Source organism: Convolutriloba macropyga, chromosome 8 (assembly GCF_964194025.1).
Source record: "Convolutriloba macropyga chromosome 8, txConMacr16.3, whole genome shotgun sequence".
Classification (NCBI taxonomy): domain Eukaryota; kingdom Metazoa; phylum Xenacoelomorpha; order Acoela; family Convolutidae; genus Convolutriloba; species Convolutriloba macropyga.
The window spans coordinates 55,063,531-55,088,902 of NC_134475.1; the positions used below are offsets into that span (position 1 = coordinate 55,063,531).

The following is a 25,372-nucleotide window of genomic DNA, read 5'->3' on the forward strand; positions in this document are numbered from 1 at the left end:
ATTATTCTGGTCTAAAATACTTAAAATTTTGTGCTCTCTGATGTCCAATTTTTTTAGTATGTTATTTTTGAGGTGAGTAAATGTAAACGTGAATCAGATAATGGCAGATACGGACGTGAGCAAATATGATTTGCCGTGGTATCATCGTCTTTTGGTTAAAATGATCCAACATGGCCCAATTCCGAGGCATATCGCATTTATCATGGACGGAAACCGACGCTATGCTAAAGACTTGTCCCAGAGGGTTATCACCGGACACATGGAAGGTTTCGAGACGTTAATTAACGTTCTTTCCTGGGCAAAGGAATTAGGAGTGAAAGAATTGACAGTTTACGCTTTTAGCATTGAAAATTTTAAGCGACCTCGAGATGAAGTTGATGGATTGTTCAACTTAGCGCGCTCCAAAATTCCTCTTTTATTGAATGAGTCACACCAGCTGCAAAAATTGGGAGTTAAGATAAGATTGTTGGGGAAACGAGAATTGATTGCCGATGATTTGAGAACTGAGTTTGAAAATCTTGAGAAATCGACGCAGCATAATGAGGACTCGATATTAAATGTATGCTTTGCCTACACGTCGACACAAGAGATATGTGACGCTGTTAACAAGGTAGGTCACTCTTTTGATCAACTTTTCTGCTCAATTTTGAGATTAATCAAGTCACGTCATAATTTGAAAATGACTTCTTACGTTACTTTTTGAATACATTAACTTTTTTGAGAGCCTTTTTCAGACATTTTTTTTGATAGCATCCAACCCTTACATATGTCGTGTCATTATAGAGCTTCCTGTGTCTGGAATTCAAATCCATAAAAATTCTTGAAAATAACGTATTTCCGAATTTTTGTTCGCTGTGAGCGTTTTACTACCTTTTGAGCGCTTAAGAAACAACGATATGTTAAAATGAGATCAGTTTGTTTCTCTGCTATTATTTCGAGAAAGAAAACGATAAAGCTGCGAGCTTTCTCCGGCTCATGCTTTAACAATTCACTAAAAGGACTACTTTTAAGAATTTTTTTAGTTAGCTTTGACAAATAATTCATTTACGCGCTGGTTTTTTGGACATTGAAACTCTCAGCGACAAAATGACTTGACAATTTGATGCTTTTTTGTTCGAGAATTGATCTTTTTTTAATTGAAAACTACCATTTGCGATTATAGTGCTGCTTATATTACAGAAACAATCTGTTTGGGTCTAAAACAATATTTATTGGGCTGTATTTTATTTCTCGATAAAAAAATTGGCTTGTTTTGGAACGCCTTTTTCTGAAATTTGTAAATTTTCTGAGATTTCAACCTTTCCGTTTTTACCTGCTAAACCCTAATGTTTTGCTTTCTTTTATGATAATATCAGTTTTCAAGAGCCCAAAGTGCGGCTACAAACGTTACATACAGCTAACGTCTTTTGATAAAACGTTGTTCCGCTTTTAAATTTGTCAAGGAAGTTTGTGGTTTCTTCCAAAAAAAATTGGTTTCGAAGTGTTTTTACGGCAACTTATGGATTTTTTAATGATTAACTTCTTAATGATTTATAAAGCAATTTCTACGTACCAAAGTGATACCGAGTGAAGTGCTTTTTAGCGCTATAATGTTTTTTGTTGACATTTTTGCGTTTTTAATCTGGTTGTATGGTTTCTGCATAGCGTGATACTTTTTTATAGTTATATTTCATAATACGAGCTGTTTTAGTAGCTGAAGTCTATTTGTTCATGTCTTGAACTCTTATATCATTCTGTCCCATTTCATTGTGTTCTGATGTACAGTTACTGCTAACCTCTGGTAAATTGAAGTTATAAAAATTATTCGAAAAGTTTTTGAACCCCCAGTTCTCTTGAGTAATTTAAGGCGTCCTACATTTGCTCGAGAACAATTCTTCCAACGTTAGTCGTTTGTGTTCAATACTTTCCCGGTCAGAAAGTTTCACATTACTAAGAATATTCAAACTTCGTTTCTTTCATTATACAGTTAAAGCTCTTACTCTAAGACAACAATTCGTTTTTCAATTAGGCCGTGGCTTGTGTGCAATGGGTAATTTATTTGAATTTCACAAGTTTCAGATTCGCATGCCGAGTTTATTTTTAATTGCTCTCGAACGAAGTTTGAAGTACTGATTGTAAACGTGTGTACGTTTTATGCAAAATTTTTGTTTAACCATTCTTCTTGAGTGCCTCTTGACACTTCAGCTCTTCCGTTTTGAGTGATCTAAGTTGTTCTCGTTCTAAAAACAGTTTGTTGCTAAAAGCGATTTTGAGAGAGATGAAGGCTATGGAGTAGCTGAGTGGTTAAGATGACAGACTTCCAATGTCGAGGTCACGGGTGCGAACCCCCTATGGGCTCGGGTTTTTGCACCCATAAAACGTTTATAAGCTTACATCCCACTCTAAATTAAATTGCTCCCGTCTGAGAGCAATTAATCCGACGTTAGTCGGTTTATGATTCGGGAATATTTTTTTGAAATGAGATCTGATTGTCTGTTCTCGTCCCTTTTCCCTTGTTGGGGCTTTTTGCATTGTTTTTGAGGTGCCCTGAGTTTCATGGCAATTGTTCCATATTTATATTTCTTTCATCGAAAGGTTGCTGGGTGCCATCTAAATGTCGCGAATACTGGCTGTGCTAATGTAATGGGTTCATTTATTTTTTAACCAGTAATATTTTTAGAACAGGGATGGTTATGCCTTGCTTATTTCCACTATCATCAGTATGTCCAATATAGCTCCATAGTAATCCATATTTATTATATTCGGGTGAACTGTTTATTACAGACTATTTGGCTTTGTCTGGTTGATATTTACGTGTCTGTGTACAACTATTGATCATTTGAGTGGCTATTCAAGTCAAAGGCCAATGCTATGCAGTTGTTTTTGTTGTGGAATTGTTTCTATTCAGAGGCCTGCAGTTAAATATTTGATGAAAGCAACCTTTAGTATTCTTCTACAGCTGAAAAAATAGACCAAGCGAGGTAAATATTAACATCAAAATTTCTGACCTGAAAGTCATTTCTGGTCGTCACTAAAATGATTGAAATTAATGTAGATAAATTAGAAATTGTTGTAAATTTTCAATGATTTCAATCGGCATTTCAATTAAACTCCTCAATCGAAATGAATATTGGTTTATGAAGTCTGATCTGATCCAAGAAATATCTCAATTGCATTGGCCTTTTCTGTGGGGCGCATTGTCTTCAATTCTTAGCACAACTTGAACTGAATCCTAAAAACAAATTATCAGCGCAATTAAAAATAATTTACTGGTCGCCGCCAAATATATACGACCAAACTATTACATGACCTGTTTGAATTTCATTTGCATCTAGTTTATCCAATGTTATTCATTTATAAACGACTTCGAAAGTAAAACGTACCCCCCTCCTTATTGGAGCATTATTGATGCTGTTTCTATTTGGTTATAGATTGAGCCAGGTCAGGAGGTTACGAAGGAACTCATCGAAGAAAATCTCTACACCAGAGATTGCCTACCAGTGGACTTATTGATTCGAACATCGGGAGAAGTGAGATTATCCGATTTCCTTTTATGGCAATCTCAATTCACTTGCCTCTGTTTTTCGACACCTTACTGGCCTAAATTTTCACTCTGGGACTTTTATGGTGCCATTAGGTACTATCAAAGTTACCACCCACAAATGGAAGAAATGCAGAAATTGCGCCAATTGCAACTACGGTGATTTAATGGGTTTGAACTTATATCTATATTGTTTTGACCCCGTTGGAGGAATTAGCTTGGTGCTGAATTTGATGGGTTTTGTAATCAATCAATTGGATTTATCTATAGCTCTTTATTTTGATTTCGATTATATGAATAATTGATTTTGTTCGCGATTTCTCTAGTTTGAATAGTCCCGTTTGCATTTATTTTTTACTACCTTATCAAATGAATATACTGACCTTTACGTACAATAAGTGAGGTTGAACTTTACTTTTATGGATACATATATTGTTTAGTTTATTCTTTTATTTGCGAACTCATTTCGTACTTCCATTGCTTGAAAAGCCAGGGTAGTAATTTATGGGATTCATTCTATTTCAAAACTGTTCTTTGAGATGCGGTTTCTTGAAAAAATTGGAAGGTATTTATCGGAAATGCTCGTAAAGTTTTTCAGTTTCTTTTAAAACTTTTGTCACCTCTAGCTTCGCTACTATCTAAACCACACACATTCAAAACAAGACGGCCCGTGTGGGTAGGCGCGTAACACAGAATGTTCCAACAAAGCTGTCAAGGTTGCGAAATCAACATTAATTCTGTCACAGAAATGGTTGGGAGTATCCGAAAGCAGCTAATACGAATTGGAGAAAATTAGAGACACAGGAAACAGACAAACTTTACAAGGACATATACATACATACATCATTACGCATACACAAAACGCATGCACATTACGCATGAACCCCCAACACCAAAAAAAAACATTTTGAAATTTTGTTTGGCTATTGGTCTTTACTCAAAGTTCGTCACTTTTCATTTAGCTCTGCTTTGTTTTTTTTCTAGAAAAGTAGGCGTGGACTTTATCAGGCAATTGTACCGGTATCCGACATAAAGCTTTGAATTCATCCAATTCAAAGTTTTTTGAGAAACTTTGTCAGTTTTGATATTCTATGAAAATTATTTATTTAAATCTTGAAGATGAGTTACCAGCTAGATTTAATAAACATTATTTTGTTTTTGAACATATTTAAAACCGCATATTTAAGCAAATAAGAGGAATTTTTTATTTCACTATTCTGACAGTTTTAGCACTGCCTCTATTTGTCTAACATGAAAGGAAACGTTTTGGTTGCCCTTAAATTCTGTTATGAGTGTTTAAGATCATTGCTTTGAGCGCTGGCCAGTATTATTTAAGAATTAGTTATTAATAGCCGCCTGAGCTTCTTAGCAGGCTATTATAGCGCTCCTGTTTTTTTTTAATTTTTTACTTCGCCGTACTACATTTTTTTGCTTTTCCTTAGTACACAGCTTGTTCAACATTTTGCGTGAAATTTTTTGACTTCTCTAGGCTAGTTTTACTCATTCTGCTAAAAGTGTTTTGAGACAGCAGTTGCTCAGCAAAGCAATTCAAAATGAACAGAGTCAGTATCAAAAAACGAAATCAGAAATAGAAACGGGATAAACTCATAAAGCCCAACTTTGTTCTTACTTACCATCTGTAATGATTATTGGTATTGATACCAGTCCCTGTGTTGTCTGACTACGAAACAGGAGTATGTTCAGCTCCAAAATGACGTAAAAATTGTTCGCAGTTATAATTGTTTGTGTAAAAAAAATAATATTTTTCATTAGTTTTTTCTCTTCTTTCAATCCCAATCTTGGTTATGGGAATAAACGGCGGATTTTTTTGGCAATCGGCCGGTTATGTTTGTTTGTTTGTTTGTTGGCGTGCATTCTGACATGGGTTTGAACATATCACTTCTGGCTGTCAGTAACTGCCAGAAAAATATTGTTCAGGTGACATCCGTGTGAGTGCTGTTAAAGGCAGTAAGTTATCTTTCTTGCAAGTAATGGATGCTATTTTGCTTGATAGGCGTATTTTTAATTGCTCTCAAACGAAGTTCGTAGCAATTATATTAGTCTTGTCGGTCTTGTTTTATGCGATTTTTCGCTTGACCAATTTTTCATCTGACGCATTTCGACTTTTCGTCCTCAAAAAGGAATAAACAGTTAGCGCCCAGCGGAATTTAAGTGCTCTTAGAGCCTTTCAGCTCTGTTTCAGTTCAATTTGTTTCGGAGACTAAACTTATGGTGTGAAGGGCCGTGGCTAGCTAGCTACTGACGAACAACCGCTTGCTAAAAAAGTTTATACTATTTTGCATTTTTTTCAAGCTTTGAAAATTTTTAATATTTTTTGATTTTTATCAGCCCTAGGTGTCAAGTAATCTCCTCTAGGTTTTAATAACAAGTTACTGCATAGTTTCTAAAGCGGAATGGTTTCAAAATTTTAACAGCACGAAATTAAGCAATTTTTTTTGACAAAATTTTCTTCAAATTTTTTGACATTAATTTTTCCTTATTCAGGTCTTTCCAGACCCAGGGGCCAGAAAACATCCTATGGAGTTTGATAATGAGTTACTGACAATTTTTATGACCAATTTTTTCAAATTTGTAATATCACAAATATTAGCAATTTTTTTGATAAAACTTGTTTTTTTATTGAAAATTTTTGTCGTGTTTTAGGTTTTTTTCAGCCTCAAGAGCCAAGGAACCTCCTTTAGGGTTTGAAAATAGGTTACTGTATAATTTCTAGATTAAATGGAATGTTTTGCAGGATTTTAACCACGAATTTTAGCATATTTTTGACAATTTTTGCCTTTTTTTCATTTATTTGACATTTATTGTCAATTGTCAGGTTTTTGAGCCCCAAGGGTCGGAAAACATCTGTTAGGGTTTGATAATAAGTTAGTTGAATTTTTTTGTTGGTCATGGATTAATTTTCAACTTTCTAATTTTACAAGTTTTTTGCAATTTTAAAATAAAACTTCCTATTTTTTGAAATTTGTCATTTTTTAGGCTTCTCTAGGCTCAAGAACCAAGGAATTTCCTCTAGCGTTTAATAGTATGTTACTGACTAGTTTATAGATGTAATGGAATGTTCTTCAAGATTTTCATATCACGAATTTAAGCAATTTTTAAAAATATTTGCAATTTTTTCATCTATTTGATTTTTTCCGGCACCGGAGGGCCTGGTACCTCCTCCAAGGCTTGATAATAAGCTACTGCATAGTTACCAGAGTTAATGGAATGTTGATCAACTTTTTTCATGACTCCAATTTTAGTAATTTTTTTGATAAAACAAACTTTTCAAATTTTTTGAAATTCATTTTGTTCATAGTGTATGGATCTGTTAGCCTGTAACAGGGATACCGGATAGTCTCTAGAGACAATGAAATGGTTCATAAGATATTAATATCTTGAATTTTAGCAAGATTCAATTAAAGTTTGCAATTTTTGCCAAAATTTAGCAATTTTTTTTGTCATTTTCTGAGTATAACGACCATTATTGGCCAAGTCTCGAAGATGGGTTATTTCACGGAACTTTTGAGACAAAAAATGGTTTCCAACTTTTTTACTGCGAAGTTAATTTTTTTTCTGATTTTGTTTTCAGTTTTTTTCTGATTTCGTTAACAAGGCTAGAAAATGAAGTTACAGAGTCGAATCCAATCATGGAAAATATTCCTGTCTTTTTCTCTCTGTTGGTTAGGGTTCCTTTCCTCTTTCTCGTTCACTTTTTATCTCTCTCTTGTTTTGCTGATGCAGCACTTCAGCTGCTAATATGGCGTAATGTCGTCATCTCTGATCCTCATTAACAATTAGTTGTGGTAGAAATGTTTTATCGTAAATGATCTAACAGGCACTTTTTAGAAATCATTGTTAATTGCTCTCAAAAGCAATTTGTATTAAATATATTAATCCTGTTATTCTCTTTCATGCAATTTTTCGCTGGGCCAATTTTTTGTCCGACCCATTTGACTTTCGTCTTAAGAAACGGGATAAAGAGGTGGCGCCGTTAGGTCACTAAAACGTGGCTAGCTGCTGACGAAGCCAACCACTCGCCGGTCGTTTGAGAGCAATTCGCCCACGTTAGTCGGTTATGTTTTTTTATTCCATTTATTCCAGACCCAGAGGCCAGAAAACCTTCTTAGTGGTTCGATAATAAGTTACTGAAAAGTTTAAAAGTTTTTACTGGCCATGGAATAGTTTTCAATTTTCTGTTATCACAAGTTTAAGCAATGTTTTGATAAAACTTGCATTTTTTTCACTTTTGAAATTTTTCTTCAAGAGCCAAGGAACCTCACCTAGGGTTTGACAATGGTTACTCTATTTTTTATAGATGTATTGGTATGTTTTCCAAGATTTACGTATTTCAGCATTTTTTGCACTTTTTTCAATCTTTTTAGACATTTTTTGTCTTTTTTCATGTTTTTTTTTTCAGCTTCGGTGTCAGAAAAGTTTGTTCAGTTTTGGATAATAAGTTACTGGAAAGTTTTTGGCCATAAATGAGTTTTCAACTTTTAAATATCAAAAATTTTATCAATTTTTTTAAATGAAATTTGGCAATTTTTAAATTTTTTTTAAATTTTTTGTCATTTTTTTAGGTACCTATAGCCTCAACAGCCGCGGAACCCACTCTAGAGTTTGATAATAGTTTACTGCATAGTTTCTGGATGTAATGGATTGTTTTCAAGATTTTATATCACGAATTTAAGCCATTTTTAAAATTCTTTGTTTTTTAATATTTTTGATTTTTCCCGGCACCAGGTGCCCGGGGACCTCCGCCAAGGTCTGAAAGTAAGCTTCTGCAGTGTTGGCGGAATGGTTTTAATTGTTTTAAGGACTTCAGTTTAAGCAGTTTTTTTGATAACTTTTTCAAATTTTCGGAAAATTATCATGTTCCAAGTTTACGGATCTTTGAGCCAGTGAAACTATTTATCGCTTGAAATAGTGGTACTGGACAGTCTCTTGAGAAATTGAATTGGTTTTGAAGATATTATTATCAAAAGTTTTAGCAAGATTTTGTTAAAATTTGCAATGGTTTCAATTTTATTGAAAATTTTTGTCCTTTGTTCAATGATCGTTACTGACCTACAACTTTTGAAGTGTTGCAGATGGGTTACTTGACAGAAAGCCGGAGTAAAAAATGGTCCGTGAAACTTTTTTAATTGAGCAATCTGGAAACTTTAAAAAATATTTTCACTTATCCGTTTTTCTATTTGACTTATTTACTAACAAGGCTAGAAAACTAAGTTGCTGCGTCGAATCCCATCGTGGAAAATATTTCTAGCTCTCTTTCTCTCTCTCTCTCTCTCTCTCTCTCTCTCTCTCTCTCTCTCTGTCGGTTGGGGTTTCTTTCCTTCTCTTTCTTGTTCACGTTTTATCCCTCACAATCTCTCTCTCTCTCTCTGTCTCTCTCTTTCCTGAACTCTTTGTTGATGCCACACTTCAGCTGATTTTATGTGGCGTGATGTGATCATCTTTTGTCCTCATTAACGCTGAATTATAGTAGAAATGTTTTATCATAATTGACTCTAATATAGATTTTTAAGGAGTCATTGTTATTTGCTATTTTACGCAGTTTAGCAAAAGTTTTAATCCTGTTTGTCTTATTTTGCAATTTTTCGCTCGACTGATTTTTCGTCTGACCCATTTCACCTCAGAATCGGGATAAAGAGGTAGCGCGGTGCACCCCAGCTGCGCTCACATCACGCTCCTTCTTTTAAGCTAAATCTGGCATAACGAACAGCGCGCCGGTCGTTTGAGCGCAATTTTCCCGAAGTTAGTCGGTTATGTTTATTTGCTCTCAAACAATGTTTTCGCTCTGGACCGATTTATTCTGTCTGTTTTTGCTCTTCGTGCTCCAAAACTGGATGAACAGGTAAAGCTTGGTGGGCAGTAAGTGATAAAGCCTGGTGAGCAACTCTATTAGAGGCTTACCAGTCTCTAAGTACGCGTTTCATCAAAATTTTTGAGAAAATTTTTATGGTGTGGAGGGCGGTTCTAAATTTGACCCCCTCATCGCTTGTCGGTTAGTCGCTTATGTTTTGGTCCCGTGTATTTTTATTTGAGGAGACTTTTGGGGTATTACAAATCCTCCCTGCAATTTTTTTTACAACTTGTTCTGTAGCTTTTTTATTATTGTGATTTGTTTCATGATGTTTAAGATATTGTGCATTAAACCTTCAGAATCTTGCTTTATTTGAGAGCAATACTTTTTGAAATTTTAAACAGTAAAGTGATTTTAAACAATAAATTGAAAAAGTCGAGTCAGCCCGAATATTGAGCTAGCCAATAACGAAACCAATCCCACGCCAGTCGTTTGTGAGCTATCTGTTTGTAATTAATTGGTGGTATTTTATTTTTAAATCCTGAGTTTTGATTTTTCTCTGGTCGCTTCTCACTTCAAAAAATTTCAAGTTATCATAATTTGGTATCCAGTTTGGAGTTTCGTTCTAATTTTATTTTTTAGAGCCCTTTTTAATTCAGTTGGTTTTTGCTTTCGGTTATGGTTTCATAAATTTTCAACTAGAAGTAAAATAAGTCAAAACACAGAAGCCGTTTCTGCAACTACAATGATCGGCGCGCTGAACTTAAATTGTAATTGCCGATATAAATCAAGTCTCATAATCACTGAAACTTCTTTCATATTTTTTGTACTGAAAAGGTGGTCATTTTTTATATTGTTATTCCCACATTTTTTGGAAAAAATGAAAACCTTATGCTAACCCCACTTTTTTTTTTGTTCAATCGATTTTCGACTTTTTTTAGGGCATCACAGGCTAGCATATGTGGTTTAAATTTGAATCTCTGTGTCTAGAAGTTCAATACAGAGAAAAATTTCAGGAATTCTGCTTCTTGGAAATAAAATTCACCCTTTTGCACCCACATTTTCTGAATATTTAGTCTAGTTTTGACCAATTTAGGTAAAAAGTTGGTCAAAATTCAGTCATTTACGACAACTTACTGATATTTTTTCGAGTGTATCTTTGAAAGGCAAGTATCTTATTGTTTTGTCAATGTCTCCATATGGTAGAGAAATGCGTTTTTTTGCGAAAAAAATTTGCGATAAATTTTCGCCAATTTTTAGACATTTTTTTGAATTTTTAACTTTTCCCTCGCCTCAACTTATCGCCCAATACTCAGTTATTTTTAATCTTTTGTTTACGTCCTGATAAACACGGAGAAAATCATGCGAGATCTCTCTATTAATGGTTAATTGTTATTATTTTTTGATAAGTCAAAGTAACAAAAGATTGAACCTGAAAAAATAAGATTTAAACCAATTACTTTCTAAAGTAATAAAAAACCATTAGCTTTTAACTAAAAATTCTTCGTAGGTTTACATATAAGTCCTCAAGGGATCTGTATTTGGTAGTAAGAACCCATATGAAGGACAACGAAACAACTAAAGATACAAAAAAACAAGCCATTAAGGTCATCAACTATTATCTGAAGATTGAAGGCTGTTACAATTACTCCAATTGATTTTTATACTATTTCAGCCAATAAGTAAATAAAGATTTATGTATGTTTATTCGGCCTCATTTGAAAATCAATGGGACTTGTTATCAGGGAAAATATAATAAAGGACAATAAGAAACAAGAATGTACCGCTCACAAAATTTCTAAGAAAACGCATGACGTCCAAGATATAAAATATCGGCTGTAACATAAGACAAATAAAAAGATTGAATTACAAATTACAAGAAGGGAGATGGCAGGGCTTCTTGATGAGACTAGGTTTCCACTTGACAAAAGCAGGAACAAAAAACGGAAAGTTCAAAAAATTGTTCTGAACAAAACAAGAATGCGAGAGGAAAGCGTCGAAGTCATTAAATAAACTATTCAGTGAAAACTTTGGATGTTAATTTGATTTTGGTTTCAACTTCAAGGGGATCTCTTAGTGTTGTAATAATGTGACCTCAAAAATTAAACAAAATGATCTCATTTAAAAAAAATCACTAAATTTTAATGACAATTCGTAGTATCAGAGACATCAAAACCATTATTTCTGTCAAAAACTATTAAACACATTAACCTATAACTTGATTGATGCCAAAGAGGTTATTCAATAATCAGAAAGGGTCTTATAACTAGAAAAAAAGACAACAAATATAGGCAAAAACAAAATTCAACGGAAAAATGCCAGAAGAAAGCGCCGAAGCCATTGAAACCATAAGTTGTTCGCTGATATCTTTCTTAATTTTCTGATAAGCGTCTTCTGAACGCCAAGATGAACTTTCGATATTGTTATAAGGTGAAAAAAATTTTAAGAAAGAACCACATTCCTGAACTGTTATCCAAAAATCACAAAGTTTTACAAAAACTCGTAGCATCAAATTACAAAACAACCCTTAGACGATAATTTCGCTTACAATACTATTTTTCAAGTCACTTAGAAGAATAATGGAGCTTTCAGTAGTGGGAGAGAGATCTAAAAGTTCACAGAATAGAGTTTAAAAACGGTTAGCGTTCAAAATTGTCTTGGAATTTAGTTTCAAGAACTTAAGGTATGCATTCAAAACTTTAGGTAGGTTAAATTAATTCTCTGTGGGATAAAAATTTCACTTTTAATTAACTACGTTAAGACATAGGACTAAAAAGCCAACAAATGCAGGCAAATACAAAAATTCATTAAAAGTTACGAAAACAATGTGGAAGCCATAAAAACCATGCGAGTTGATTCCTTGATCAAAATGTTCATCGGGCTCCATTTGGTCGTCAATGGAGTTTTCTACGATATATCGATCGGCCGAAATTCAATGAACAAAAAAAACCCATTTGAAGTATATAGCCCCCCCCCCCTCACTAAGTGGGGTCCAACAAAAAATCTCGTTAGAGCTTCTGAATCTCTGGGTTCATTGTCTTGAGTTTACGAGAGGGTCGTTACGAGAAAATCATGCGAGATCTCTCTATTAATGGTTAATTGTTATTTTTTTTGATAAGTCAAAGTAACAAAAGATTGAACCTGACAAAATAAGATTGAAACCAATTACTTTCTAAAGTAATAAAAAACCATTAGCTTTTAACTAAAAATTCTTCGTAGGTTTACATATAAAAGTCCTCAAGGGATCTGTATTTGGTAGTAAGAACCCATATGAAGGACAACGAAATAACTAAAGATACAAAAAAACAAGCCATTAAGGTCATCAACTATTATCTGAAGATTGAAGGCTGTTACAATTACTCCAATTGATTTTTATACTATTTCAGCCAATAAGTAAATAAAGATTTATGTATGTTTATTCGGCCTCATTTGAAAATCAATGGGACTTGTTATCAGGGAAAACATAATAAAGGACAATAAGAAACAAGAATGTACCGCTCACAAAATTTCTAAGAAAACGCATAACGTCCAAGATTTAAAATATCGGCTGTAACATAAAACAAATAAAGAGATTGAATTACAAATTACAAGAAGGGAGATGGCAAGGCTTGTTGATGAGACTAGGTTTCCACTTGACAAAAGCAGGAACAAAAAACGGAAAGATCAAAAAATTGTTCTGAACAAAACAAGAATGCGAGAGGAAAGCGTCGAAGTCATTAAATAAAACTATTCAGTGAAAACTTTGGATGTTAATTTGATTTTGGTTTCAACTTCAAGGGGATCTCTTAGTGTTGTAATAATGTGACCTCAAAAACTAAACAAAATGATCTCATTTAAAAAAAATCACTAAATTTTAATGACAATTCGTAGTATCAGAGACATCAAATCCGTTATTTCTGTCAAAAACTATTAAACATTAACCTATAACTTGATTGATGCCAAAGAGGTTATTCAATAATCAGAAAGGGTCTTATAACTAGAAAAAAAGACAACAAATATAGGCAAAAAGAACCATTATTTCTGTCAAAAACTATTAAACACATTAACCTATAACTTGATTGATGCCAAAGAGGTTATTCAATAATCAGAAAGGGTCTTATAACTAGAAAAAAAGACAACAAATATAGGCAAAAACAAAATTCAACGGAAAAATGCCAGAAGAAAGCGCCGAAGCCATTGAAACCATAAGTTGTTCGCTGATATCTTTCTTAATTTTCTGATAAGCGTCTTCTGAACGCCAAGATGAACTTTCGATATTGTTATAAGGTGAAAAAAATTTTAAGAAAGAACCACATTCCTGAACTGTTATCCAAAAATCACAAAGTTTTACAAAAACTCGTAGCATCAAATTACAAAACAACCCTTAGACGATAATTTCGCTTACAATACTATTTTTCAAGTCACTTAGAAGAATAATGGAGCTTTCAGTAGTGGGAGAGAGATCTAAAAGTTCACAGAATAGAGTTTAAAAACGGTTAGCGTTCAAAATTGTCTTGGAATTTAGTTTCAAGAACTTAAGGTATGCATTCAAAACTTTAGGTAGGTTAAATTAATTCTCTGTGGGATAAAAATTTCACTTTTAATTAACTACGTTAAGACATAGGACTAAAAAGCCAACAAATGCAGGCAAATACAAAAATTCATTAAAAGTTACGAAAACAATGTGGAAGCCATAAAAACCATGCGAGTTGATTCCTTGATCAAAATGTTCATCGGGCTCCATTTGGTCGTCAATGGAGTTTTCTACGATATATCGATCGGCCGAAATTAACAAAAAAAACCTATTTGAAGTATATAGTCCCCCCCCCCCCCCCTCACTAAGTGGGGTCCAATAAAAAAATCTCGTTAGAGCTTCTGAATCTCTGGGTTCATTGTCTTGAGTTTACGAGAGGGTCGTCTGAACGCAATGTACTGACAAACGTAGGGTTATGTTCACTGCGCAACTCAGTGTAAAATGGGTTACTCATGCATTTCTCCCTAAAATCTGGTGTGTATGCATGTTAACTTCTAGTTGATATGCAATTAATATTAATCGAGCATAAAAAATCATCGCTGAACAATGGTTCAATTGGGGTATGTTTATGACAGGTCATCAAAACCAATGAGGTTCGTGCTTAATCATTTGATCACGATTACTGTTAGAAGCCAAATAGTAGGCTTGTGGATTTAGTTTTCTTGCTATTCGATTTATGTTGGTAATAACTTTGATTTCTGTCCTGTCTGTGGTTGGGTCTAGTTGAAGTACAACGATTTCTGAGGCTACAAGGTTTCAAAACTGTTTCAGCCGCTTAACATTGAAAGGTCTAAAGGAATTCCCCCTTGAGGCATGAATAATTTGTTGTAGTTGGCGTCAGTATTATGCTTATCAGGACTGCAGCTGGAATTCAAATTGCGATTCACTTTTTGTAAATTGAAGCTAAATATCTCAATCGTATTTGGAATACTTTAGAGTTTAGGCTTGCCTTATATCTGCAAAATAATCTCCCTGTAGTATACTGAGGTGCCGTCAAATTTGGGTTGAGTTTGTCTTATGCTTCGATTATGGTCCGTAGTGTTGCTTCGGTGCATTTGAGAGGCGAGCGTTGAGAGCAGTGAATAATAAATGTCGCCCCTGGGGTAAAGTATCGCGTTTTGATTCAATTGTTTTTGGTAGATAGGAGTATAATTGGATTTGTTTCGTATTTCTGGGCCCCTTTGTTCCTGCTGGCGGAGGGCGGAAGATAAAGTGGAATTAAAATCAGATTTACCCCTGCTCACTCTCCCTTGCTTATACTGTTACCCAGTGTGGCCACCGCCAGTGTGAATGAAAAGTAGAATGGAAATGGGAAAGGGAAATGGAACCCAAATTCTGTATTGATATATAAGACTAGTATATAAGGCTGCGCCCGTTGTATTTCAATCAATTTTATTGGCTTTCATCTCCCACAATTTTTTGCATCTTCAGATCTGCTTTTTTCTCTTATCTTTGTTTTCTAGTTTTGTTCAGGAAGGTTTGTGAATTATTATCTCTATCATACACTTATCTTTTTATTCTTTTCACCAGAGCTTTCTTGTTTCTCTGATTATTTTTCATCCAAGTTGCAATTGTGGCTGCTATATTTGATATTTACACTTCAATAGTTACGCAAGGAAAAGTTATTTCCAGCAGACTGTTCCGTGCGCGTGTACGTTACGTAACCTCTGAAAAATTGGAACGGTAATATTAGAAATAATATGTTGACATCTGCGGTTTTTGCCCTCAAATAATTTGCATGTGTATTGCTGTAACGGGTATTTTTATTTTAAGCTTTCCCTTTAGTGGGGTGCTCCTCGATTTATTTTTTCGAACTCACACCCATTCTTGGCAGCAATTTATCAAAATACTGAAATTGAAATATTACTTTGAGCTGCTGAAATATTCCGACTGGTTTTCCAATAAGTTAGAGTTCACGCGTTGCCGGTTGGATATTTTGTAGTTGGCGTATATATTGTATAGATCGATAATCTTTCTACGCGAGGCAGTATTTCTCTGTTTTCTATCCTCAAGATATATTTGTATTACCTTCTTCTGATGTCAAAAGCAAAATTATAACTCTTATCTCGTGTTATAACCAGGTTATGACTACTGGTTTGCATTTCATGCCAAATTATGAACTAAGCCTTGAGCTAATTTGCTATTTCAGCTAGAAAAGCCGTTTCGATTATACTGCAGGGGTGCAGTGGAGTTGGTCCGTGCAAGTTTGTTCGATGTGCCTTGATTAGATTACCTTAATTTATGCGCGTTGATACTAGAAATAGTTTACCATATTTACTGATTATCAAATTCTTCGATCCTGTGATCGGGTTTTGTTTACTGCGCCGTAAAATTTATCAGTTACGAGGACTGAATACAGTTCGAGATATGACAGCTTCTAAATAAACATTACAGAACATTGAGAACATCGCTGTATGGTCAAGTTTTGCAACGATAAGTTTAATTCAAATCCAATTTTTGCTGATATAATGTTCAGTTGGTTATGTCTGCGCAGTTGATAAAATTTTAATTAAGTTTCAGCTGTTTGCAACTGGAGTGGATAACGTGGTGTTATTTGTTTTGTTTAATTTTTCTTTCGTTTCAGTTACTTTATGTATTGCTTGCTTACAGTGTGGAATGCCTGCCTTTTCATGTATTGTAATAATATACGACCACTACTTACAAAACAAACTAAAAACAAATAACTCAATGACTGAATTTTGCCTGCGCTGTGCATTTATTTTTTAAACTTTAGTTAACAGTTTTCTAAGCGAATCTTTTCTAAGCACAATTTTAACTCCATTATTGTTCATCATCAGTATTCGTTGTGCTTTCTGAAGAACTGCAGCTGCGCATGATTGCATAGATTGACCTATTTGTGAGCTTCAAAATTGATGAACGCTGTTTTATCAGTTATACTTCTTGGGCGCGAAAAATGCTGAAAAAATTAAAGGAAGAATGCTTTGCACGGGCGTGTGAATGACTTCAATTTTAGTTATTTAGTGCCTGATCAGTGCTTACAGAAGAACTTCAATTAGTCTTGTGGTTAATTTATTTGCAGTCTTACAAATCAATTTTTGCTGTTCTGAGTTCCAAAGCCATGATCTGCAATTTTTAGCGTAATCAACGGTAATAGTTTTTTTGCGATAATTTCAAAAAAAGTTAGAGAGTTAGCTTTGTGGTTTATACACAAAACGTATTGTGAGAAATGACGCAACCTTTCGAACTAACTTCGCGGATGTCTGGACCGCGGCAAATCAGAACCGGAGTTACTCCTTCGCGAACTGATGTTGTTCCGGATCCGCAAACGTCCCGCTGGTTCCCGGTCACAACTCCGTTTTCCGGAACCTCGATGACGACTGTCAATATCGCTGCTTTCTTCTTGTTATCACTTTTTCTCTTCATATTTTCAGTTACTTTTAATTTCCCTCAAATTTTACACCCGAATGCTGGCGAAACGTTGATTGACGGGCGCATTTCGAGGAATAACCGCGATTACGTAACTTCGGCGCCGAATGAGTCGTCGTACCACGACACGATTAGTGAAAATTTTCGTGATTATGCATTTGTGTTCAATACTCCAAGTTATACAGCAGGTATTGACCCTTACAAAGATTGTCGATATAAACAGTGTTCGTTGTTTGCGAGAAAACGACAAATTGTTTTACCCAAAAGAAATCAATTTTTAATCAAGCCGAACATATCGAAGTTTGCAGATAAGTTCAGAAGTCCTCAGTTTTGTTATTTACTAATCATTACGTATCCTACAAGTTTCGAAAACAGAACAAAATTACGAAACTGGGCTGCGTATTTAACGAAAGTCAATGTATTGTGGACAATTAAGTTATCGTTTGTATTATTTTCACCCGTAGAAAATTTACCATTAGATGTGAAAAACGAATCTCATTATTTTAACGACCTTATTGTGTCATCGTTCAGTGACTACAAAATGATCAGGTCTTTAGCGTGGATATCTAACGTAGACTCAGAGTTATTAAACTACTTTCAGTATTTTATATTCATTGGTGCTGCTAACAAAGGCGTTTCCAAGTCGCTTTTAGCCACTTTACAAAATTTGTACTCCCAAAATTCGCATATTCTTGGCCAATCAGAAGCTAGCTTGCCTTCCTTATTTGGGGGATTGAATTGCTACGACTACCAAAGCGTGTCGAGCGATTGGAAAAGTTTCCCCTCTTTGACGTGCAGTTTGGACGCCTTTTACTGCTCCTCGGATCTGGTTGTAATGACGTCATCGATTGCCGGGAGCGTTTCGGACATTTCGTGGAACATTCCATTGATTGACGAAGAGCCACGATTTGTAGGTTTAGCTTTGGAGTATTCCGGTCTGAAATACACGACAATCGTATTGCAGAAGTACATAGTTGGTGAGTTTGGCAGAAAAGAAAATGCCAAGAAAGTGAATTGGCTAATTGATATTTGAATTTGAACTCATATTAATTGCTTATTGTAAATTAGTGTATTCCTATGTTTATTGTATTGTACATTTCATCAATTTTATTCCTGCCAAATTTTTTCGCCGAGATCAATTTAGAGTTGAAAAGTTGCTCCTATTTTAAGACCTATGAATTAACTATTTGAATCTAGAGCACTATTTACACGTTGCAGGGTAACCAGATCTAGTATCGTTTTAGTACCGGTCGTTTGTCGCCGTGTGGTCATTTTGATGTTACATTGCCTTGCTGTTCATATATAATCGCACTGGGTCTATGAGTTTTTGGATGTTAAGAGGACCATTGCATTTATGCTCATACCCCCGAATAATCTCCGCAATGTTGAGTCTAAGCAAATGTCATAACAACGATCAGTGATTTTCAATGAGAGAACCTTTTGACGAGAAATTTTTCGTTAATTCGCATTTAGTTTTTAACTTCCGATCCGATGAGTTTTGGATGTACTGAAATAGTCTGCTGGCGTCAAATTTTAGCCAAGAGCTCGTGGGAGATAAATGGTAGCTTAAAATTTGTGTGGAACCAATTGCCTGATTGATGGAAATCAATTTCCATGAGGTTAGCTTTTTCCTGATGCTGCAAGTTTCTCGGCTTTTTGTGAGCACTGCTTGTCAATGATTATAGTCTAAACGGCGTTATCACAAGGATTTGTTTGTTTTGTAGGCTAGGGATAATTTTTCACTCAGTTTTCTATTCTACTTGGCTGGTTTTCATAAGTGAGGTCGGCCATTAGGACTTGATGCTTTGGTTCACAAAAGCCATTGTGTTCGAAAAGAATTTTATGCAGGTATTTCTTTTTCATATAGCCACTTTTGCGCCGAGTCACCAAACTCTTTAATAGTTTTAGGAGGCTCGGTAATGTGCGTTCGCACATGATGGTACCACCCCGCTCATCCACTTTTTTTGGCTTAATTGTCTACCAAATGAGGGAGAAAAGGAAAACTTCAACAATTCAAATATTGTTGAAAAAAATTGGTTTACGAAAAAAATTGCTTTCATCTAAAATTCTTCAGTAAAGTAAATCATGCCAAATTACTGGGCCGAAGAGATATTAACAATATTAACACTACTTGACGAGACAAACAAATAATCAAATAACAACAATCACTTAAATTCAAAACTCAATGTCAAACTAGCGTCAAATAAAACAATTAAAAAAATAAATTTGTACATCACTCGAAAAAAACATAGGACCACTCTTTATTGAGACTCGGTAACAACAAGACAATACGTCAAAAAAACGGCAAATTGAAAAAATACCTTTGTTTTTTTTTTGAAAAATAATTTTAATTAATGAAAAACGTTAGATATCAAATGAAAACATTCAAGTATTTAAATATTAGTTCATACCTCAATATGAAGACAATGAGACTTGTCATTATCCAGAATGTTTCGTACGGCAACGAAAACAAACGACAATTCATGAAACCTTTGAATTTCGCAAGAAAACGTTGTATCCTTTAAACTATAATCATTTCCGTAAAGAGAAAGATTATTAATTGCGTCTTTGCTGCACACCAATAATGAGATATGACGTGTACAAAAGGAACGATATAAGACAAAAATCAAAGTTAAGTTAATAATTTGCGAAAAACCGGTATCCAAGCCTTTAATGCAATAACCAATTCACTAACAAACTTACATATGTTCGATTTCGTTTTTCTGCAGTAATAATAGTTCAATATGCGTCCTATACTTTTTAGGACTAGGTAACAACTAGACAAAAAGAACAGCAAAATAAAAATATAAAAAATACGTTTATACATTTTTGAACAGCAAAATGCAAATTTAAAAAATACGTTCATACATTTTTAAGACATTTGATTTTAAAGTAAATGAAAAATTAAAGCTATCAACTGAAACCAATAAATAGGTTCCCTTGTTCCTTCAATGGAAGCTGGTAAGACTTGCAATTATACAGACTGTATCATACGTCTACAAAAAAACATATGGGAAAGTTTCATTAAATTCTGCTGGAAGACGGTGTCGAGGTGAAAACCATGGTCTCACTGAATAGCTGAAATGTTCAATAGTGCGTTGTTTTTAATTGGCAATAAAGTGATATCTGACCTGTCATTATTTTGACAAGACAAAAAAAGAACTTCAAAGACTGGAAAACGTCCAAAAATACTTTTTTAAAATAATGTCGTAGCATCAACGCAGAAAATCCAATACTTAAAAAGTGGAACAACCAGAAATTTTACTTCATTAGAAAGACGGTGCGACCTGTCTTTGGTGACCGTAAGCTGCATTTTTACCAAAAAAGTGAAAAAACCGAAAACTTAATAATCTATTGTTTATTTTGAAAATGTATTCCGTTTAAAAAAAGCTTCCGACTAAAACTAGATATGTCTCCATGAAAGACGTTATAGAGCCAATTGGACCTGTCACTAGTATGTCTTGATGTGATTTTTTCTTTTCTGTAATTAACCTAAAAACCGCAAAAAGTCATCGACTGATTACAATCCGAATTTTTTAGACGTGATTAGACATAATCTAGCCATGCTACTGCCGTTCGTCCATTAGAAACACATAATTCTTCTTAATATTATGTATATTGATAATTCGACAAAAATTAGTGATGCATTTTACATCATTATCCAGTTAAATTCTGTTAAATTTTGCAAAACCGTTTGCTAGCCGTTAAAACCATAATCTATTCCTTAAAAGAGATATTATTAATTGCGCCTTCTTTGAACACCAGTAATCAGATATGTGATCTCTGAATCGAGTTAAATTAGCGAAAAACCGATAGAATTTTAATTCATGAACACTCAAATGATGCACGCGTTAAACCAGCCTTCAGTTAACGAAGATTGTGTCAACAGTTTTTAGGTGTTTTTCGGCAATTTTTCAAATGCAATTTTTCATGCAAATTCAAATGCAATTTCCTGCCATTTTTGATGACAAGTGTGAATTTTGCCAGAATTTTAGCCTTAGATGGATCAAACAGAGGTAAAATCAGCACCACCGTTACCAACTTGTGGTACTAATTTTAACATATTTTGAAAGTAAAATTGCGCACATTTACGACAAATGTGAGCAATGACAAGTGTTCACTAAAATTTGAAACCCGCAATCAATTTGAACGCTAGAAGTAGCAAACATACAAGTGACTGATTTTTTCTCACCTAACTGGTTACTCACAAAAATATGTGCAATTGATTAACTCTTTACCAACTAGTTGGACTGAAGATCCAGTTGAAGATTTTTCTCAATATGAATGTAGCCGTATATCAAGAACTATCAAAAATTGTAGTTGTTGATTATATCTATATTAAGAACTCAGAAGTTATTATCAACTCAGTTGTCCTGTACTCGCAAAATTTTGATTGGTTTCAAATAGTTACTCGGAGAATTTGGGAGTTATTTCAAATAATCATAATTTTTAAATATTTACGTGATAAGTCTTTGAAAAGTTCAATTTTTTCAATGTATTTTTTATATTTTGATTACTGACGTTTTTGGTAAAGTAATAAATCACAGGTGCATTCTGTAATTTGATCCAAGTTCTGTAAGTGCATTCTGTGCATCAAAGGTGCATTCTGTAATTCAGTTAATTCTGAATCAACTGGAGAAAGTATTTTTAAATTCAACCAGGCAGAAATTGAGGGTTGCAGTGTTGTTGACAAAGACATTTTTTGTCAATTGATTTTTGTTTTTTTTTTGTTACCAATTCCGAATATAGGAACAATTTGACTACTCATGTTTGGATAGGACCATAAATTATTCAGGAGTTGCTTTTGGATAGTGTGTTGAAGCAATTTGAGAACATTTTGCTGCCTCAAAAAATAACTTAGTCCGACTGTTAATCAAAATAGGTCCAATTGAATGTTACAAGCATCAATGTAAATTTAGCATCAAATGCAAGTTCAGTTCAGGAGTCGATTTATTTTTCGTTCTTTCCTTCATGTTTCTGAATGTCATTTAAAGCACCAGTTCTTTTATTTCGTTTTATATTAACAGCTAAAATGACGGAAGATTACATAGAGAAGGGATTAGAATGAACAGCAAAAATATACGATTTTCTATTTTTCCGAGCATATTTCTTGATGCGTTTTTTGGAGCGAATTCATACTGCTGATTTTTTCACGGTTTATTAATTGTAGAGTCTAACTGAGAATTCAGTTTTTGAAGTAATCTGAAGCATCAGGAACATCAACAGAATGTAGAAAAAAATTCTTGTCGAACTATCTTTTTTTTCGTCTCAAATATCGCACATTCGCTAAGTTTGTGAAATCTCAATTAAATGATTTGAAAAGAGATTTGGGAGGTGTTTTTGAGTCTAGCGTAAGTGCCCGCAGAATTTACAAAATTAAGTTATTTTGTTTTAAACTTGTGATCTTTTTCCCGAAATAAAAATAATGATTCCATACTTTTGCGGTTGCATCTAATGGTCTATGATATCGACGTCCTAACTTAAACAACAGTTTCCTAGAGGGAAGAGAAAACACCTCAAATAAAGAGGCGAATTATTTCATCTCTTTCTGTCCTTTTTTTATAAAAAGTTTTTCTATGAAGTATTCTTCTAAATAAGGATTTTACATATCGCAGATGTTCAATTATTTGCAGTTTCTATCAAATCAATTCAGAAAAATTTCTGTAAGGGATTACATTGGTTGGAAAATTCGTTTTAAGATTTCAAACAAAGGAAATCAATTGTCTTTGTGCGCCTTTTAAAATAAAATTTTAGCCTCTCTTTAACTGTTCGTTTCCCTTGTCATGTAGTCTTTGTTGAATTGAAAATGAATTAAAGTAGAAAGAACTCAAAAACCTCAAATTGATGAATATGAGAGAAGAGCTTGCCATTAAATATTCCGTTTTTTGTCTCTTAAAAACTTAATTTTTGAATTTTTTGGACTTTGCTATTTGTAACACACATTGCAGCACACAGATTGTTTTCTGCTCTTACAGTTTTTATGGCTGACCAATAACAAAACTGCACTTAATGAAATTAGTTCTCTTTGATTTGCTGGTATGTCGGATTTTGTCAGTGTTTTTTTTTCAGTGAGGTTCTTTTGTTTTTCTATACTCACCAGTGCTAGAAACTGTTGCTCAAAGCGAGCATATTTCTCCTTGATTTGTGAGAGACAAAAATTTTGTAAAATTCGTGATGTTTTCGTCAGAAAAAGAAAAACAAAGGCTCGTTTTGATTTTTATACAAAAAGCTGCGATTTTTATTGCATTTTGGAAAAGAGGAGCTGTTTAAAAAGTGATAGGAAAAAAGTGCTGGGAAAACGTTTTCTGGGGATTTAGGAGGATATTAATTTATTCAATTGTATAACTATAAATGCATGCGATTATGCCAATGTATTTGAAAACAAAAAGAGGAGATCTGCCTATAAAATTTAAGCACTACAAAGACAAACATTGAAGAAGGTATATTGTTAGTGTTTGTCGACACTTTTCTTCTTGGCAGCCACTCAAGGCCTTTTCTGCCGTGGAATTGCTTGAATGATTGAAAAAATTAATTAGACAATTTTTATAGGTAAGAAAAAAATTAATTTTCTTAAAATCTTAGACGAATTTTTAAACCCATTTACGGTCCTACAATTTTTTCTCTGATTTTACTTTCAAGAAGCCTTATCCAAATGAGAAGCATTGATACTCCTTAATTACGGGAAAACTGCAGATTTTTATACAGAAAGGGAAAAATCGAAATAAAGTTGAATTGTTTTTTTTAAATCTCTCATTGTGTCTCTGGCCATTCGAACAATTTAGTGGCTTGCAAATTATTGCCCCTCTATCCTAGACTACGTGATTCAACGGCAAAGGTATGAAAATTTTTAATGAGACAATTATGAGTCGAAAGAAATTAGTTATTTGTTTGCTACTTCTAGTGTGTAAATTGGTAGCTTTAGTTTTTGTAATTTACTGTCCGTGTTAATTTAAGATAGTTTCTGCAACTGATTGTTCGTGCTTAACTTGAACCCAGGAGCTGCTTTATGTTATGAATAATTTTCATTGTATGTGGTTTAATATCTTGTTAAAATCATATCAAAATGATGTTTATGATTTCTTCATTTTTCCTTTTAATGGAAATTGTAACGTTGCTCCAAATATTTCTTTTTAAGGTATGATAGCATTACTGTTAATATGACACCAAATAACAGAGTTGGGTCTTTAAGAGATATTCAAAAACATAACAACAGAAAAGAAAACAACTTGGAATGAAAAAAAAATGTTTTTTGAGCCTCCTTACATTAGACTTAAGTAGAGTTTGATTTTTGCCATATTTCATTGGTTTCATTTTAATTAGCTGTCAGATTTGTTGGAAACTCTATAGGGTTCCTTTATTTGTTTTCATTATAGATAATAAAAAAGGCAGTTTTTTATTAATGTAGAGACATAATTCTTTCTAAGTTGTAAGGTTGCTCCAAACCTTTTTTAAGGTATGAAAACATTACTGTTGATGTGACACAAAATAACAGTGTTGGCTCTTTAAGAGACATTCAATTACATAACAAGAAAATAAAACAACTTGGAATGAAAAAAAAAATGGTTTTTAAGCCTCCTTACATTAGACTTAAGTAGAGTTTGATTTTTGCCATATTTCATTGGTTTCATTTTGATTAGCTGTCAGATTTGTTGGAAACTCTATAGGGTTCCTTTATTTGTTTCCATTATAGATAATAAAAACAGGCAGTTTTTTTTAATGTAGAGACAGATTTCTTTCTAAGTTTTAAGGTTTCTCCAAACATTTTTTTTAAGGTATGAAAACATTACTGTGTATGACACAAAATAACAGAGTTGATTATTTAAGGGACATTCAAAAACATAACAATTGAAAAGAAAACAACTTGGAATGAAGAAATAAAATGTTTTCTGAACATTCTTACATCAGACTTAAGTAGAGTCTGATTTTTGCCATTTTCATGTGATTTCATTTTGATTAGCTGTCAGATTTATTCGAAATTTTATAGGGTTCCTTTATTTGTTTTAATTTTAGATAATAGAAACAGGCAGTTTTTTATTGATGTAGAGACAGATTTCTTTCTAAATTGCTGCTAATCTAGTCAAAGAAAATACTATTAAAAAACGGCCACCACTTAAGGGCTTTATATGGCTATGATCAGCCGAAT

The 25,372-nt window shown here is 33.7% G+C and overlaps 1 protein-coding gene across 7 annotated transcripts; it reads left to right on the forward strand.

The window, feature by feature from the left end:
* Positions 1-27: 27 nt before the first annotated feature.
* On the forward strand, positions 28-18,427 carry LOC142344837 (dehydrodolichyl diphosphate synthase complex subunit Dhdds-like). 7 transcript variants are annotated; one of them, XR_012759291.1, is made up of 3 exons: positions 28-610; positions 2,764-2,960; positions 3,411-3,541. XR_012759291.1 is itself a non-coding variant. In XM_075396835.1 (3 exons), exons 1-2 carry the CDS (start codon positions 101-103, stop codon positions 2,812-2,814), a joined length of 561 nt encoding a protein of 186 aa, XP_075252950.1. In that variant the 5' UTR covers positions 28-100; the 3' UTR covers positions 2,815-2,834; positions 3,194-3,400. The 7 variants fall into 7 exon arrangements, 6 of the variants coding, with proteins under 6 accessions (XP_075252950.1, XP_075252949.1, XP_075252948.1 ...); XM_075396835.1 differs by lacking the exon at positions 3,411-3,541 and adding an exon at positions 3,194-3,400 and having other exon boundaries at positions 2,764-2,834; XM_075396833.1 differs by lacking the exon at positions 2,764-2,960 and adding an exon at positions 15,306-18,427 and having other exon boundaries at positions 34-610; positions 3,411-3,691.
* Positions 18,428-25,372: the final 6,945 nt, after the last annotated feature.